This window comes from Ipomoea triloba, chromosome 2, assembly GCF_003576645.1.
Source record: "Ipomoea triloba cultivar NCNSP0323 chromosome 2, ASM357664v1".
NCBI classification, from domain to species: domain Eukaryota; kingdom Viridiplantae; phylum Streptophyta; class Magnoliopsida; order Solanales; family Convolvulaceae; genus Ipomoea; species Ipomoea triloba.
Genome location: NC_044917.1, coordinates 24,354,347 through 24,373,137, shown reverse-complemented (window position 1 = coordinate 24,373,137; position 18,791 = coordinate 24,354,347). Strand labels below are relative to the sequence as shown.

Below are 18,791 nucleotides of genomic sequence, written 5' to 3'. Positions count from 1 at the left end.
GGTGATAGAGCAGACTTAGCAACATGCTGAACTGCAGAAGGTGATCCTAAACATGATGACGGTAAATTGGGGCATAGCTTGGATGATAGTGAATCGCAGGAAGCAAAAATGGGGCTAATGCATGGAATAAAAGATGCATCGGACACAAATAAAGAAAAAGAAATTCTAAAAAACAGGTTTGACCGATGAATTTTTGTAGAAAGAAGGATGATGTCTTTCAGTCAGAGTCCCCGATTAAGCGCTCTCAACCCCAAGGATAAAAGTGTGGAGAAAGGTAAGGCTAGGTACAATGCCGGCTTTCTTCGATTAAGGAAAACTCTTCTTCTTTCTTGCAGGTAAGGCTACTATATGGCTTTCTTTGTCTAATGATAACTCTTTTTCTTTCTTGCAGGATTTAAGTTTCTCCAATTAGTATGGAAAGAGTGTCTGTAGCTTTTATACCTGGAGGTAAACATAATGTTACTCATTGAAGCAAGGGAAAGAAAGAATAGGTTGGTAAGGTGCAGTGTGAGGATCATGTTGTTGGAGCATCTAACGCTGATTTGAAAAAATTCCATTGGGAAACTTTAATTTTGTGTTTGGCCAATTTGTGGATGGTTGGTTGAAGAACAAGGAGGCGGGAATGGCTGTATGGTGCTTGGGGAAGGAGGTTGCCCAACTTTCCCAACACATTGATTTTTCCTACAACATTTACTATAGTGGGATTATTATTTGTTTGGATGTCTGCCTCTATCTCCTTTGTTAACCTTGAAGGGGGTAATCATGGTTGTCAATTCAATCATCCTAGATGAGACCGTGTAGGATTGTTTTATTTTTAAATTTGGAGGTGTAGTAACTTGTGGAACAACTTGGTTTCTCAAACTTTTTCATTTTTAAGTGTTTATTTCAAAGTTTGAGCAGAATTATTTTTAGATTTGTTATATTTCAATGTTTATTCTTATTGTTTGTTTTAGTATTTCAAGCGAACGATCTAATGTATGTTTACTGAAGAAAGTTTTAATCGGATTCAAATCCCTCTAAAATATTTATACATAGATTGAATATATTTCAGCTGTAAAGCAAAAGTTTCATAGTTCTTATTAATATATATATATATATATATATATATATATATATATATATATATATGCAGTTGCATATATTAGGCGTAGGACGAATTAACTGCCATTGTAGTTTACTAGGATGTTTTAGCTAATTTTTAGTTTTAAAAAATTTGTATAAAATTTTATTATTTTAGCTAGTTATCCATTTTAATTCGGTGTGTTTCAATTATAATCTTTTTTCTATTTTCTATTTTGTGTTGATGTAGTCTTTGTTCAATATCATACCCAAGATTAAATGCACAGTCGATCAAATGTGACTAAACTTGAAATTTGAAAAGTTATTTACATACAATGGACTTATTTAATTATTTGCATATAAAAGTATAACAAATAATATGTTGTAGAGAACTGTGTTTTACAAGAATAAAGTAAAAATGAAAATGAAAATACAAAATGATATAGATCTTGAAAATAAGTAGAACCAGAGCCTTGCCAATCTTGGGTATGATATTGAACAAAGACTACATCAACACAAAATAGAAAATAGAAAAAAGATTATAATTGAACACATCGCAATTATAATAGGACTCCAGATATATAAAAAGGAGAAATTAAATATAAAATCAACATAATAAGTAATAATTTTAATATAATAACATAACAACAATACTTATAATTTTTAGTCCGTGCACCGCACGGGACAAATACTAGTTTACCTATATATTCTGTTAATTATTCTCTCAAAGCTGCCCCATCTTTTACTTTTAAAGTTAGGTTATCCCAACTTCACCGGACTAATTTAAACTCATGGGTGATTTCAACTTCGCCGGACTAATCTAGACCCATTGATCAAATCCTTCAATCTAGACTGTGACGAAAAGCTTCCCCATCTTTTTTTTTTTAAACTTAAGTGATCCCAACTTTGCTGGACTAATCTAAACTCATCGACGATTCCAACTTTGAATCCAGGCCACAACGAACGAACTACGCTAAGTACCGAGGGGCTAATGCTTCCCCATCTTAATTGCAGAATTGATGGAAAACAGAAACCAATCTATGCAGCAATTCCAGAGTAAAATCAAATCAAATCCAGCTGAAGAGAACCAATAATAACTTTGTTTCTACCTAAGCACAACACAAGGCAAATGTAATGATCTAACAGAGAAGCTGCAGCAATGAACTGAATGAGCCACACATACTTATGTTTCTTGGCAGCACAGAATGGTAAATGTGAAGATATTAAGCAATGCTACACAAGCAAGATATCATAAAATAACATACTTTTTCAACCTGAGTATACAAATTAAGAAGTAGGGGGCTGGGGGGCATCATCAAACCCACATACACATAATACCTCCTCTCCTCAATAAACAAACACCTCTATTATCTCCTGAATAATAATTTTTGTTTCTTGGTTTTTTTTTTTTTTGTGTTTTGGGTATTCACAGGTTTATAAAATTAATTTTCTCTCTGTCAAGAAGATTCAACACCTAAACCATACAATACACCTGCATATTTCTCCACAGAGCTGCTAAAGAAGCTCTCTTTCAACTTCCTGAAAGTGCAAGCCGTGAGCAAGCTATCCGACCCGGCCTGGTGGCAAATCCCGACTCTCTTCACCTCCAAAAGCTCTGCAAGCTTGTTCAACCCGCCATGGAGGCTATTGCAGAACTTCATCAAGTGCTTGATATCATACACAACCGGGAAATAAGCCTTGATCAATGTAAAGAACCCGGGCTGCGATTCCGGCAACATTTGACAAGTCAATAGCTTGAGAAGATACCCGAAATCGTACCCACTGTGGAACGTAACCCAATGAACATTATCGTTCAAAACCACCCCGGATGACATCAGCAGCTCCCCAAACCGCCTAGCGTCGATCCCTTTCTCGATGTTCTTCTGGAAATCGATCCCGCTGTGTCGCAACAGCTCTATGGAATCGTTGGCGAAGACATCCTCGTTGGGGTTGAACTCCCGGAAGTTGAACTGCCAGATGCAGTGGGTGTGGGTCCCGCACTTGGGTAAATTCCCTTCCTCGTCGGAGAAAGTGAGTCCCAGCTGGATGAGCTTCAGCATGTCCACGTTGTCCTTTAGAGTTTGGTAATGATAGTCGCAGCTGTTCTTGAAGTTGCCCACCGGCCGGATAACCACGCCGGGGAACTCCGTGTCCATGGCGATGTACGGATACTCATCCACCACTTCCCGGATTAGGGCAAACTCCTGCTCCAGATTATAATCCCACACTTCCCGAATCTGAACCGAATCGTTCTCACCTACCATCGCCATCTATCAATCCACTCTAAAACTCCTAAAAACCACTTTTGCTTCACGACCATACGAAATCCCCGATCTCAGATCTCAGATCTATTATTCTATATGCTTCAACTCCAAACCAGATCTGCATCGTACAATAAAAAAGCCATGGAAATGGAAGATTAAACTCAAACCCAATCCAAGAAAATCGATACCAACAGACAAACAAAGAACCCGGAGAAATAGGAATGGGAAATGAAGGGGTTGATTGAATAGAAACCTTACCTTTGTATACACAAAGATTCAAACTTTGAATCGATAATCGGCAGGAGGGGTCCTAGGTTTTGACTGGAAAATCAAAAGAGGCGGCGAAATGAGATATAGGAGGAGAAGAAGAAGACGACGATGCAATTACAGGCAAAATCTGGGGATATTTATAAATAGAGTACTCAATTGTGGTGAACGGGGGGGCCCTTTCTTTGTTCACCTCCTTCGAAATCTGGAAATTTTGGTAAATGCTTTTTCTTTTGAATTTTCTTTTTCCCCTTTTTATTTGCCCTTCTCTGTTCCCCCTCTCAGATTAAAGAAACCAAAAATTACAGAGAGAGATGCAGACAAGAAGAAGAAAAGTTCCAAAAAACTGTTAATGGAAATCTTGGGTGTATTCTGAAAATTTTCCTGGGGTCAAAATGAGAATAAATTAGATTTGGGGGTCCACATTTAGGCCGGTTTGGCTTTTTTCTGGGTTGGTTTTTTGGGGGCTGTGATTGACAGATTATTTTTATCTGTAATTCTGAATGTGCTACAGCTAGGAAATACTCCGTACTTTTTTTTCTTTGACAGAATTTTCTTATTTATAAAAAGTTATATAATTTATTTTTTTAAAATACTCATTTAATTTTTTACCTAGTAGTAAATTGTTCTATACCTATCGAGTTCAAACATATGACCACTTATTTAGTATGGTAATTGATAATCAGAATATCATCACACTACATGATAGTTAGCATATCATTTATTTATGAGTAAATACCCAAAATAGTCCCTCGACTATAGCGAAATTCACAAATCAGTCCTCAACTTTTGAATGAATCCAATTAAGTCCTCAACTATTCAATTTTTACCCAATTAAGTCCTCCGTCTATTTGACTGTTTGTTGACCATGATATCTGAGGATATATATGTAATTTCATGCACAAAGCTCAAAAAGTAAATTATTACGAAAAAAAAAAAGAAGAAAAAACACCAGAAGCAAGAAGAAAGAAGAACAGAGCTCCGATTCCTTCGCGCCGTTGTCTGTCTTTCTCTCTCTCTCTCTCCGATTCCGACTTCTAGAGAGGAAGTAGCATAAGATGGCCGAGGCAGATGATATTCAGCCACTTGTCTGTGACAATGGGACAGGAGTGGTCAAGGCTGGGTTTGCTGGAGATGATGCTCCGAGGGCTGTGTTCCCTAGCATTGTTGGCCGTCCTCGCCATACGGGTGTGATGGTGGGTATGGGTCAAAAGGATGTGTATGTGGGAGATGAAGCTCAGGTGAAGCAGGGAATTTTAACCCTGAAATACCCAATTGAGCACGGAATTGTTAACAACTGGGATGATATGGAGAAGATATGGCATCACACGTTTTATAATGAGCTTCGTGTGGCCCCCGAGGAGCACCCGGTACTCTTGACTGAAGCACCTCTTAACCCTAAGGCTAATCGGGAAAAGATGACCCAAATTATGTTTGAGACGTTCAACGCCCCGGCTATGTATGTTGCCATTCAAGCTATTCTTTCCCTGTATGCTAGTGGCCGTACTACTGGTATTGTTTTGGATTCTGGTGATGGTGTCAGTCACACTGTCCCCATCTACGAGGGTTATGCCCTTCCCCATGCCATCCTTCGTCTTGATTTGGCTGGCCGGGACTTGACCGATCATTTGATGAAAATCCTCACGGAGCGTGGCTACTCTTTCACCACCACAACTGAGCGGGAAATTGTGAGAGACATGAAAGAAAAGCTCGCTTACATAGCCCTTGACTATGAGCAAGAGCTGGAGACTTCGAGGACTAGCTCTACTGTAGAAAAAAGCTACGAGAAAAAAAAATTTTATTCGATTACAGAGAGAGAGATATGGCGATAGAGTGTTGGAGCTTGATGGTGAAACCGTGCGATCCTGGGAGGTGAACGGCGCATGCAGATGGTGCCACGTATATCAGGGGTCATATTGAGGTTCTTGGTGCAGTGGGAGGCTGGGAGGTGAGGTAGGAGAGGACGGAGGCAGTGGTGAAGAAGATAAGAGGAGCGGCGGAGGTGGAGGTCAGGGGAGAGATGGACGATGCTGGGGATGTCGCGAACGTGGAGTTGGAGAGCAGTGAGATGGTGGGTGATTTTTGAGGTTGAGAGGGTGAAATTACACATATGACCTTAGAGTTAACATGCTTTAGACGGAGGAGTTGACGGAGGACCAAATTAGGTAAAAATTGAATAGTTGAGGACTTAATTGGATTCAATCAAAAGTTGAGGACTAATTTGTGAATTTCGCTATAGTTGAGGGACCATTTTGGGTATTTACTCTTTATTTATATAGGAGGATGAGAAGAATACTACAATAAGGGGTTGTTTGGTTGGGTGTAGTTTGGGGGAATTCCCAAACTACACTGTTAGGTTGGAGAGAATTACAATTCCCTCCAAATGTTGAATTGCAATTCATGGGGCCCATGAATTGCAATTCAATGGAGAAGAGGGACAATTTTGTAGATGTAAAGATAATTTTGTCACTCCTCTCATACCCTTTGTTTTTTTTTTTTTTAACAATTCCCTTCAAATGAGGAATTGCAATTCATGAGGGGCCCATGAATTGCAATTCAATGGAGATGAGGGGCAAATTTGTAGGTGTAAAGACAATTTTGTCACTCCTCCTATAGTCCCATACCCTTTGTTTTTTTTTTTTTTAAATTTGAAATATTTATTATTATTATTGTTATTATTATTATTATTATTTTTAAAGAATTATTATTATTATCATTTTTGAAAGAATTATTACTACAACAACAACATAAGGGCATTTTAGTCATTTTGTTATTTATTACTACCTCCATCCCATTTTGTTTGTCTGATTCGGTTAACGAGGCTTGACTGGAGTTATTTTTAATTCAATTTTTCATAATATTAAATTTAGTATTAGTATATAAAATTTATATATTTAGAAACTACATTAAAAGTACTATTAAACACAAAAAATCAAATTTAAAAATAACTAAAAATTACTAAAGAAAATAAGCAAGGAAGAAATAGTTGGTTTGACCAATGGATATTAAACAGGACAGGTAAAATGGGACAGAGGAAGTACATTTCAATTCCATGTACTCCTATTCATGCATACCAAACACTGTAATTTCAATTCCTATTTTATTTATTGAATTACAATTCCATCGAATTACAATTCTTTTCTCCCATAATTCCCTCATCCCAACCAAACGCCTTGTAAAAGACTAAGGTTGTGTTTGGAAAGCTCGAAAATGAGTCATTTTTCAGAAAATAAGTTCATTTCAAGTGTTTGGATGTATTCTAGAAAACTGTATTTGTGTGTTTGGTTTATTTTCTGAAAAATGAATAGAATTGTATAATTATATATTTTTATTACTTTATTTAAAATATTTATAATAATATTAAAAATAATATTTTTAATTTAAAAAAAAGACCCCTCGTTTCCGGCGGAAACCAAATCTAATTTCCACCGGAAACCAAAGTTGAATGGTGAAATGAAATGCGGCGGAAAATGACTTCCACCCAATTTGGGTGGAAGTCATTTTCCTCCATTTTGGGGTCATTTTCTCCAGTCAACGGAAAAATGATTTCCGTTGATTGAATTTTTCAAGTGTAGTCAAACACATGAAGTCCGAAAAATTTCCGAGCTTTCCAGACACAGCCTAAAAATAAAATTCTTCTTTTCCCCAAAAGTTTTTGGAAATTGTTAATTTTTTTTTAGAGAGGAAATTGGTAAATATAGGACAAAAAAAATTGTTTTTTCCTTATTAATTATAGAAAAATATTGTATGGACTCCTATTTTATACTTCTAAGATTTACTCCCCTCAAGTAAGGGAGTAGAATTTGATAGTACGCATAGCATAACTCTTAATTACATGACCAAATCATTTTGTTAAATATTAAGCTAAATGGGAATGACTGATGGATTTGGCTTTGCCATAATGTAAAAGGTTATTCTCAAGCAATCAATTCTTAATATTAGAACTTTAAAATGAGCTATCCTCAAAAAAAAAAAAAAAAAAAAAAAAAACCCTTTAAAATGAGCGAAAATCCCTACCCATATTATGTTATGAAATTATATAAATAAACTAACTAAAATAATTATATTATATAAAGGTAGTTTCGATGTTTTAGTGTTAATGTAATTTGATTCTAATCAGCGTTTCAAAGCATAAGTTTGTATTTTTTTGAAGGAAGAAATACATAATATGTGATGTAATTTCTTGGTATTAATTTGTATTCTCAATAATTTGGCATCTCTATATGGAGACAGCTTGACTGCTAGTTTGATGTAATGGGTAGCACCTTTCCTTGTGATCCAAAAAAATAATCATAATAATTAAATCTTCATTAAAATTAATTATATTAATAACAAAATGGGAGAGAATTTGAATGATTCATTACAATTGCTATTATAAATACATTGAACTAAGGATTGATGGGTGAATGAGCACATCAAGAAAAACACAAATGAGTCATCACAATAAATAGTGGAGAAAATGGTGATTGATTCCAAAAGATCTGATCTTTGATGGTTTGGATCTAATCAATTATTCTTAGGGTCCCCAAATATATTTTAGGTATTTGAAACTTTCAAGATGCCCCCTCTTCAATGGACATAATTATAGACTTAGACATGTAGTACACATGGGGCTTGCTTTATGAGTATTATTAGTGAAATTATTTATGAAAAGGCCAAATATTATATATATATATATATATATATATATATATATATATATATATATATATGTATGTATGTATATATATATATATGTATGTATATATATATATATGTATGTATATACCTCCTCCCCCCTCCCCCTACTTTTGTTTGCTTCAATCACACTTCATACTTAGAGTAGAAAAATGTATGTAGAAAGTAAATTGTGTATTGGAATGTGGTGGACTAAGCTTCACCATATGTATTTCATATCTTAGTACTGGTTATCTACTTATAATTAACATATTATGTACATTCAATTAATATATTATATATTTATAAATAAACTAATGTACATAATAATCTGAACATGATTTACAATATATATGGTGAACTTTAATCCACTATATAATAATAGGTATTGGATACAATAAATTGGATTTTTCCAATCAAATCTAATCAAGTATTTAAAATGGCTTTTATAGTATATAATTTTGTCCAATTTAATTATTGTATTTGAATCTTAATTAATATGATTTTTATTTTTTAAATAGAAATTGATAAATAAATAAATAAAGACTTAAATAATTAACTCAAACATGTAATGATTTGTTTGGTCTCGTAACACTAAGATATCAAAGTCTACTCATATGTCACACTGACTTTTGAATATATTAATTATACATCCTATTTTCAACTTTAACCTTCAACTAAATTTAAAGTAAGTTTCACTCTTGTATTTTTTAAAAAAATATAATTATTAAGTTTGATTTGTTTTAAAAGTTTGTTATTAACTTAAATAAGAATTTGAGGATATAAAACATAATTTTTTGAGTTAACTCTCTATCCTACTTTTGATGGTGGTATGTCTACTTTTAGTCCACGCCCTATATACTTTTCATATTTGGTCTTCATTTATTGTGAAGATGCTACTTTTGGTCCTCTGTAAAAAAAATAATAAAATAAAATAAATCATTAGTTATAAGACCACTGCAAAAGTTAATCGTGAGTCACCAATCAACCCACCTGTCATATACTAGTCTTCATGTGCACACAAGAGATCTAACTTACACCTTCCATGATATTGATTTTTTTTTTCATTTATATTTCCAAATAGGATTCAAACTATACACTGTCATCTTCAATCGTGACATCAAATCAGGCGACAAACTACTACGCTAAAAACTGGGTTTGTTGTTTTTTTGTTGGCTGGTTTGGAGGTCAAGGCTATGGTGAGGTCCAAATCTAGAGGTCAAGGCTATGTTTTTTTTGTTATTTATTGAATGTTTATTAACTTGATGTAAAACAATAATCATTGATTAAAGTACTTCAAGAGCTTTCTAGCACAATTTATTATCATTCCAATTGTTATCCTCTTCTAATCCAAATTCTTATTTGGTTTCAAACATCTAGTGTGGTACAAATGAAAATAATCAAAATATCGATGAATAATTGTTGGTGCACTTGTTTTCAAAAAAAAAAAAATTGTTGGTGCACTTTATAGTTGAAATGGTGATTTGATCATTTATGTATCACAATTTTTACAGCTTTTGGAATATAATCATATCTTCATATTAATTGGTCATAACTCTCTCTCTCTATGTATGTATGCATGTATACATATATATATATATATATATATATATATATATATATATATATATATGTATGCATGTATACACACACTAATAATTAACATGCGCAATGCGGCGCGATTAAAAAATTTCTAATGAACAAAATTAATTGTCAAATTATATAAATAAAATAAATAAATAATTACATAATTTTATAACTATTATATATGAAAAATATTATAAAAGATAATATTGTGATCGTTTATGCTTTGTGTTGAAAATTATGTATTAAATTTAGTCTTTTTAATAACTATATTGTTTCATATTTTTCTGCCATGCATACCGTGCACATTTTTGTGTTTCTGTGTATATTGTTATGCTTTTCAAAGTATATTGTTGTGCCTTTCGGTGCACATTGTTGTAGATCGTAAATGGTGAATTTTTTGTAAGGAGGAGTTTATCTAAGGCTGATATTCAATCGCATTTTTCACTTGCGGCCTTCACTGTACCAAAGCCTAAGCATATATATATATATATATATATATATATATATATATATATATATATTATATATATATAACTTCAATTATAAATTTCTTTTCTTTAACCACTTGTGTAGACACATCAATTTGTTGGGGTTATAGGTCGTAATCGAATGAGACCCATTGGGTTTAGGCGTTTAGCGTACTAAGAATGGTCTAAGTGTTAGACATGTACGCCCTAGGAGTCGACATTTAATGTTTTGGGCATTAATTTTTTATTAAAGAAATATAATAAATAATTGCTTTATTTATTTATTTTATTAAGGCTTAGTTAATATTTGGCTCCATCACATTTCTTGTACATGTTTATCTTTTTCTTTTTGTACAAATAAAACTAATGTATAAAAAATATATCGTCATTAAAAACCTCTAATTGAGATCTTTTTAAATGACACACACACACACATAATTTCTTTTAAAAAAATAGATTTCTATAGGTACATAAAACCACTACTTTAGCGTAGTATATATGTACATTAAATTTTATTTTTATGAACATATATAATGAACATTATGAATTTACTATAAACAAAATAGAAATACATATTATGTACATTTAGTTTAGTATTTATGGACATTAAAGTTTGGGTTTATATATACACAAAAACAATATTACCAATTAATAGATAATAGTTAATTTCCACTTTACATTTTCTTACCAAATAAATTTTATGAATTATTTGACTAATAAAATATTTAAGTAATTGACTACAAAAGTTTTGGTGAGAAAATGAATTAGAGGATTTTACTTTTATATATAGTAAGTATATAGATGTTTATGGATATTAAGGTTTAAATTTATGAACATATAAAACAAATATTATAAACATAGTATAAAATCGTGTTATTAAATATGACTAGTATTATTTATTCAAAAATAAGCAACTTAATATAAACATATATGCAATTCGATCATATATTAAAAAATAATTAGTTCAAATATAGTTAATACTAATTTTACAAAAAAGACTAAACATTACTATTGAACATTACAAATTGTTAAAAACTTCCTTATATACAACATTTGTCATTGAAAAGAGTACAAAAAAGGTTTATTTAGAAGTAATTCAACATTCGAAAGGCTTTGGGCTTGTTTGGTTATCAGCGGTTAGCGGTAGCGATTGTGTTAGCAGATAACAAATAGCGGATTGTGTCAGCAAGTTTGACCGACGGATTATATTAGTTGTTTGTAAAACGATGTTTGGTAAAGTTAGCTGCTACTATTAGCGGTTGAGATGTAAAAATACCTATAAGGACATACATATATTTTATAAAATAATTCATTAATTATTAATTATATAATAATTTTTATTTAAAAATGTAAATTAAATAAATAACATAAATATTAAAAAAATAACGAAAAATAATTGTTTATTATATAATATTTTATCTAATTACCTTGTAAATAATAATTTATTATTAATATTTATAATTTTGTTATATTATAATAATATAATAATAAAAAAGAAAAAGTAAAAATAAAATAAAAATGGAGCATGAGACTCCTTTAAAAGGAGAGCCTCATGCTCAATTTTGGAAGGGCCATTACAGAAATTATGACAATTTGCAAACCTCCAACGCCAAACGCTGCAAATTGCAACGTTTGTAAAGTTGGCGGTTTGCCTCCAAACCGCCAATTAAATCCGCTGTTGGCCTTGTTTGGTTAATGGCGGATCTACCAATTTTTAGCGGATCCACCATTTTTAGTGTTTTGACTTGGTCAAAACGCTGAAATTTTCGTTTTGTTGTTGGCGGTTTGAAGCAACAGATTTGCTCCAAACCGCCAAGTTGCAACACGCTGCAATTAGCAGCGTGTTGCAAAACACCCTTAACATAAATAAAAAATAATAATAAACTAATGGCCTCTGTGAAGATCATTGCGGAGCCTTGAGGCTCCTTTTATAGGAGCCTCAAGGCTCCATTCCCCACTTATCCCACCGATGTGGGATAAGTGGGGGTTTAGGGGAGCCGCTGTGCGCGGCTCCCCTTTTTTCTTTTTATTTATTTATTTTTATTTAAAAATATTATTATTATTAATAAATTATTAAATATATGTATACCCTTTTGGTCATTTTACATGTTAACCGTTAATTTTACCAAACATTTTTTTACAAACCGCTAATACAATCCGTTATTTGATAACCGCTAACACAACCCGCTACCGCTAAACGCTAAGTCGCTAACCGCTGATAACCAAACAAGCTCGTTAACCAAACATTATTTTTAGTGTTTTGATCAGGTCAAACCACTAAAATAGTCAAATTCGCCCAAATCTGGTCAAAACGCCATTAACCAAACAAGGCCTTTGACCTTGCTCTTATTTATTGTTATTGCATAAGACAACATTAGGAGAATTGTTTCATATGAAACTTAAATGACAACCCAATATGATGGCATCAATGACTCAATGTCAATCTTGAAATCAAAACTTGAGTACCCAAATTATTTTCTGACATAATTTTTACTTCAATAACATGATCTCCTAATTTAGTAATAATCAATCTCATTAATCGCATTAAACAACGGATCTCTTAATAATAATACTTATAATAATATTATTATAAATATATTATTTTATAAATAATAATAATTGAAATACACTGCATATAAATAAATTAAATACATAAATAAATAAATATATTATTATTTTGCCAAGGACCTTGTGGTCCAGTGGCATCAAACCCTTCTCTTTATACGGGGGGTGGTGGGTTCGAGCCTTCGTGGAGTCAATACTGACTCTTGTGCTTCAATAGGTTGAGAAAGTAATTATGAACAGATACTGCATTGTAATAAAGTTAGTAGTATTCAAAAAAAATATTATTATTTTCTTTTAATAATAATTTAAATAAGAATAATATTAACAAATAATAATAATAATAATAATAATAATAAAAAACTGCTACTTATAATAATAATAATAATAATAATATTATTATTATTATTATTAAAAATAATAATAATAATGTATGGGTTTCTATCCGATCTTTGTATGCAGTCCAATATCCACTTACAACCAATATAAATATCCACAACCCATTTCAACCCAAACCACTTCACCCATTTCATTTCGTCTTCTTCCTCTCGCCTTTTAGAATAATCTCTACCCCTCTCATTTTAGATAGCTAACTCCATCTGCTACACCAAAAAAGACTTCAAAAGAAATCACTCAATTAACAATATAGAGGTCAAGATAGTATCACAAAGACCTAAATCATAAAGAAATCAACACTGGACATTGTACTGATTTGTGATCGGCCACATCCATCTGCTTAAACTTCATTCCATGTAAAAATTTTATAATCCAGTTTATTTTATTGAGCTTTTTACATATAAAAGACCAACTTAATTGTTTAAATCTAAACCCTAATTCTTTCTACTACATAACTAAAGGTTAATGTATATAAATATTATACTAAAGTAATGACTTTACGTACCTCTAGATTTATTTAAAAATAAAAAATATATCAATATGGATGTCATTTAAAAGATCTTAATTAGAGCTTTTTAATGATATGTTTTTATACATTAGTTTTATTTGTACAAAAAGAAAAAGAGAAAAATATATTCAAGTTGAAAAAAAAAAGTATAAGAAGAAAAATAGGAATTGTTAGGTGCATGTATCACTTTCATTGGTCAAGTATGGGTTGCCTTCTTCAGTTGAGAAAGCGACCTATCTCGGTCACCTTCTCGCTGGAGAAGGCAACCCAGATCTGGGTTGTCATCTCTGGTTGAGAAGGCGACTTCTCCCTCATCGGTGATCAGCGGTCATTTTTTTGCCTGAAAAGTTGTCGGAATGTTGTCAGAAACCTAATGACCTGTGATATCAGGTCATTAACCGGTATTTTGTGCTTCTTTGCATCAAAATAGATTGTTTATGAGTGTAATTGTACCTTTAAAAAGTTTAGGAGGCTAATTGATTTTTCAGCTAAAGTTCGAGGGCCTATTTGACCATTTTCCTTAATATTTATTATATTTGTAGAAGGTTAACGAGTAGTACATTTTGTTCTAGTTTCATAACTTGTTTACTTGATAGTAACAATTGTAGGTAGTCCGAATACTGATGTTGCAATATGTCTAGTTTCATCAACAGTTTCTACATTCATTTTGCACATGTTTATTTTGAAGTTCATATTTTTGGAATTAGTATAAATGAGTATAGTACTTGATTTTGTGTGTGTGTGTGTGTTTTTTTAAATTTTTTTTATTGATTTGATACTAATCTTGGAGTACCCATTGCTGTCTTTTCATCACAACGCATGCAGTTAAATAGTTTGCCACTTTGTGCATAAACAGTTTTAAACAGTGGCTACATACATCCTATATACCAATTATTTTTATTGTCAAGATCGATGTTCATTTTGTCTTTAATTCAAACAAGTTGATTGTAGAAGATGAAATGAATTGTAAATTTATATTAGAGTTAATACCCATTTTGGTCCCTCGTTAATTGACTAAAAACACTAATGAAATCTCAATTTATTTTCTTTTAGTTAAACAAACATATATAATTTGTTTAATGTGAAAGTACGTAAGATCCACAGGCTTATCTTGATTATGGGTGTGTAAATTTCGGTAAATTTTCGATTAATTGATCTAACCGACAAAGGTCGGTTAACCATTTTTAACTGAATTTTTTCGATTCGGTTAATGGTTAAATGTTTTTTTTTTAAATTTCGGTTAACGGTTAATTGAATTCGAAATTGTCGGTTAACCGTTTTTAACTGAACTTTTTATGTTCGGTTAATGGTTAAAAGTTTTTAAAAATTTTAGTTAACGGTTAATAGTGTTCGAACATGTCAGTTAACCAAAATTTTAAATATATATATATATATATATATATATATATATATATATATATATATATATATATATATATATAAAATCTAATATATAAAATCTCTATAAATTTGTAATGTTTTTATGATATTGTTTTTGTATATTTTCTTATAGATTTATTATTATATGTATTATTTTAATTGGATTTATTATTATGGGTATTATTTTTAGGATTTATAACTTTATCTTTAAAGAGTTTGTTTAATCTGTTAACCGACCGATTAACCAAAAAAAACTTTAATTCGATTCGGTTAACGGTTAAAATTTAAAAAACTTTGGTTAATAGATTACACATCCCTAGTCTTGGTATACAAAACTAAACTAAGAGCCATTGTTCTGGTGATGATGATGATGATCCCTGGTCCCTCGACCATTGAAAATAATGTTTTTGCCCCTCTTTATAACGGCTGATGGATGACAATTGTAACAGAGGACTAAATTGTGTATAATTTTACAAGTTAGAGGGCTAAATTATGTACTTTTAATAGTATGAGACTAAATTGAGTATTACCTTATAGTCGAGGGACCAAAATGGGTATTAACTCTTTATATTAGTTCTAATATATTTAAAGAATGCACAATAAGTTTTTTACATACAAGATTAATGAATGCTGCGACGGTAGCTATTTTTCAAATTTCTCTTCTTTTTTTTTTTGAATTTGAAAGATTGATTCCAACAATGTTGTAGTCCCAGCATCTTTTCAATGCATCAAGTGTGTCACAGTGTTCTATTGTCATACATTGACATTTTTAATAATGAGTTTTAAATCAATTTATTGGGTTATTTGAATGTCTTCTTTGTCAACAAATCCTTCATAAGTGGTTAATATGATTGGCTTCAAACAGTTTTATTTTTAATTTTTTTCCATGTTATTAACATAATGCTTGGTAAATAAATATATAAAATTATTTTTTAGTATAACTTTGATATTTTTTAGAAGACATCAAATTATATTTTTTTTTGTTGTAATTACTAATTTATTTAATTTAATAAAAATAATAGAGTTTTGGTGGTCATCACTGGGAGTTACAACAAAAGATCGATTGGCTTAGAGAGCAAGAAATGGAGACCATAGAGCTTTTGCAAAATCAACCCAAATAGGAAGCATTCAAGGAAACCTTATCGACAGACAAATCAAATGGCAAAAACAAACTAACTCCACAGTTGTACTCAATGTTGATGGTGCCTTTACAGGAAATTACTCGACGGCTGGAGGAGGTGCGGTTCTTAGAAACCACAAAGGAAACTGGATGGAAGGTTGCTCTTTCTCGTTTCACGCCAATAACCCACTAGAGGCTGAGCTCACTGCACTTTATCTAGCCTTGCAATGGACAACAACTAAAGGAATCATAGACATGGAGATTCAAAGTGATTGTAAGGAGTTGACCAAGCGTCTTAATGAGAACAGTCGAGGAGGGAACAACATGGGGCAGTTGGGGATTAAATGCAGAGAGCTCATCCGGAAAAGTGGTAATTTTTCTCTGGTGCATATATTCCATGAACAAAACACTGTTGCAGATTATTTAGCAAAGCATGGGTGCAATTCTAGAGAGATCATGACCCTTTTTGTTTCACCCCCTCCTTGATGCATTAACTTTGTGTATAACGATCAACTAGGGGCTGTTTGCGATCGTCTCATTCTTGAGACGGTATAGGCTGTTTTGTTTATGAGACTCAGCCTGGGGTTTCCCCCCTCCATATTGTATTGCAAAAAAAATAATAATAATAAAAATAATAGAGTGAGTTACTTACTTTTGAATAATATACTCTAACATATTCGTAGTATATGTTCAACAATTATGCCAACTTTGAGTTGGATGAGGTTCGAACCTAAGACCTTATTTATAGATATTAATGGGTAAGTTAAAAGTTAACGGAAAAAATAATATTTAACAGAAAATTTAACGAATAATCATATAATTAATGATAAATTAGGAAATCTCAAGTAAAAATATAAATCTAAACAATCTGAACCATCCATTTGATTTAATAATTTGACCGTCATTTTTTCTACCCATTATACGCCTAACTTTCTTTGGCTCTTATTAGTATATATATACTAGTTTTATATGCGCATTGCGCGAATGGGTTAATGCCCAATGTTTATATTTAAATAAATATTTGAAGTATATCATGCAAAATTACATAGGAGAACTTAAAACATGGGTAATTGAATGTCGAATTTTTTTATTTAAAAATCTAACTCAAAGTATATGAATCCAAGATAATATAGAAAATTCATTATAATTATTACTAAAATAAATGTTTGCAACCTTGTAAAATCGATAGTCTAAATAAATACCACTTTTAATTTGAATTTTTCTAAGTGCTCGCTTTTGAGTAACATTGTCATTGTCTTCATCTTTACTATTTGTTTTCTTTCTTTTTGTTGGTAGCGTGTTATTTGCAATTCGGTTATTGTTGGTAGCATAGATAACAACGTCATGCAATGAGATTATGATATAGGAGCTATGGACTTTCCTTTAGGTGTTCTGCTTGGGGTTCATTTGGTTCAACCATTATTGTTGAATGAGTTATTGGATAAAGAAATCCCTAGTTTATGAAAAAAGATTAAATAAATTAATAAAAATTTAAAAATTTAAAATATTATGTATTCCAAAGATATTAAAAGGTAGTTTCTCGCTTCAATTTGCTAGGTAATGGGTTATTTGAGTATTTTCATTGTCAACAAATCCCCCAAGTAGTTAATATGATTGGTTTCAAACTATTCTTTTTTATTTATTTTTTTTCATGGTATTAAAGAAATACATATGTATCATTTTTTTGGTGTAACTACTAATTTATTTAATTCAATAAGAGTAAAATAGTAGAGTGATTCCGCTTCAATTTGGGTTATTTGAGTACTCCCTTTGTCAACCAATCCCCAAGTAGTTAATATAATTAGCTTCAAATTATTTTAATTTTTTTTCATAGTATTAATAAAATACTTGGNAATTTTTTTTCATAGTATTAATAAAATACTTGGTAAATAAATATATAGCATTATTTTGTACTATAACTTTGATATTTAATTATAAGATATTGTAAAAATAAGATAATGGACAATGTAATGAATATCAATTGATAAATTTGAATGTAAAGAATCTTTGCATGAGAGAAAATAAAGACAATATAACTAATGAAATTATTTCTCTTATTTAATTTAATTTTTTGATAATGAATAATTTTTTCAAATAAAGGTATTGTAGACACATAATTCTAAATTAAAGAAATACATATGTATCATTTTTTGTTGTAGCTACTAATTTATTTAATTTAATAAGAGTAAAATAGAGTGAGAAACTTAATTATGTCAAATTTGATTGAGATGGGGTTCGAATCTAAGACTTTTCTTATAGAAATTAATGGGTAAGTTAAAAGTTAACGGAATATTAACGGAAAAGAGAATATTTAACGGAAAACTTAACAGATAATCATAAAAGTAAGGTTAAATTAGGTAATCTATATTAATAATATTAATCTGAATTATCTTAACCATCTATTTGATTAAATAATTCATCTGAACCATCCATTTGATTAAATAATTTGACCGCCATGTTTTCTACCCATTTTAGGCCTAACTCTCTTTGGCTCTTATTAGTAATTTGATTAAATAATTTGACCG

At 31.2% G+C, this 18,791-nt stretch overlaps 3 protein-coding genes across 3 annotated transcripts; 2 read left to right on the top strand and 1 right to left on the bottom strand.

Moving 5' to 3' along the window:
- Positions 1 to 2,282: 2,282 nt before the first annotated feature.
- LOC116011307 (probable CCR4-associated factor 1 homolog 7) lies at positions 2,283 to 3,920 on the bottom strand. The gene is made up of 2 exons (XM_031250859.1): positions 3,582 to 3,920; positions 2,283 to 3,441 (listed from the first exon to the last, which is right to left on the bottom strand). The coding sequence occupies exon 2, from the start codon at positions 3,327 to 3,329 to the stop codon at positions 2,517 to 2,519; it is 813 nt and encodes a 270-aa protein (XP_031106719.1). The 5' UTR covers positions 3,330 to 3,441; positions 3,582 to 3,920; the 3' UTR covers positions 2,283 to 2,516.
- Positions 3,921 to 4,562: 642 nt separating this feature from the next.
- Positions 4,563 to 5,657, top strand: LOC116010949 (actin-85C-like). Its single transcript, XM_031250442.1, has 2 exons — positions 4,563 to 5,415; positions 5,525 to 5,657. The coding sequence occupies exons 1-2, from the start codon at positions 4,649 to 4,651 to the stop codon at positions 5,655 to 5,657; spliced, it is 900 nt and encodes a 299-aa protein (XP_031106302.1). The 5' UTR covers positions 4,563 to 4,648.
- An 8,311-nt stretch (positions 5,658 to 13,968) lies between these two features.
- On the top strand, positions 13,969 to 16,752 carry LOC116010948. Its single transcript, XM_031250441.1, has 2 exons — positions 13,969 to 14,056; positions 16,361 to 16,752. Exons 1-2 carry the CDS (start codon positions 13,969 to 13,971, stop codon positions 16,750 to 16,752), a joined length of 480 nt encoding a protein of 159 aa, XP_031106301.1.
- The last annotated feature ends 2,039 nt before the right edge of the window (positions 16,753 to 18,791 follow it).

Bases quoted from the DNA above. Each gene is read 5' to 3' on its own strand.
- LOC116011307 (XM_031250859.1), bottom strand. From the start codon at position 3,329: ATGGCGATGGTAGGTGAGAACGATTCGGTTCAGATTCGGGAAGTGTGG.
- LOC116010949 (XM_031250442.1), top strand. From the start codon at position 4,649: ATGGCCGAGGCAGATGATATTCAGCCACTTGTCTGTGACAATGGGACA. The intron at 5,416-5,524 runs GCGATAGAGTGT...TTCTTGGTGCAG, and splicing joins ATTACAGAGAGAGAGATATG to TGGGAGGCTGGGAGGTGAGG.
- LOC116010948 (XM_031250441.1), top strand. From the start codon at position 13,969: ATGGGTTGCCTTCTTCAGTTGAGAAAGCGACCTATCTCGGTCACCTTC. The intron at 14,057-16,360 runs GTTGAGAAGGCG...GTGCCTTTACAG, and splicing joins GATCTGGGTTGTCATCTCTG to GAAATTACTCGACGGCTGGA.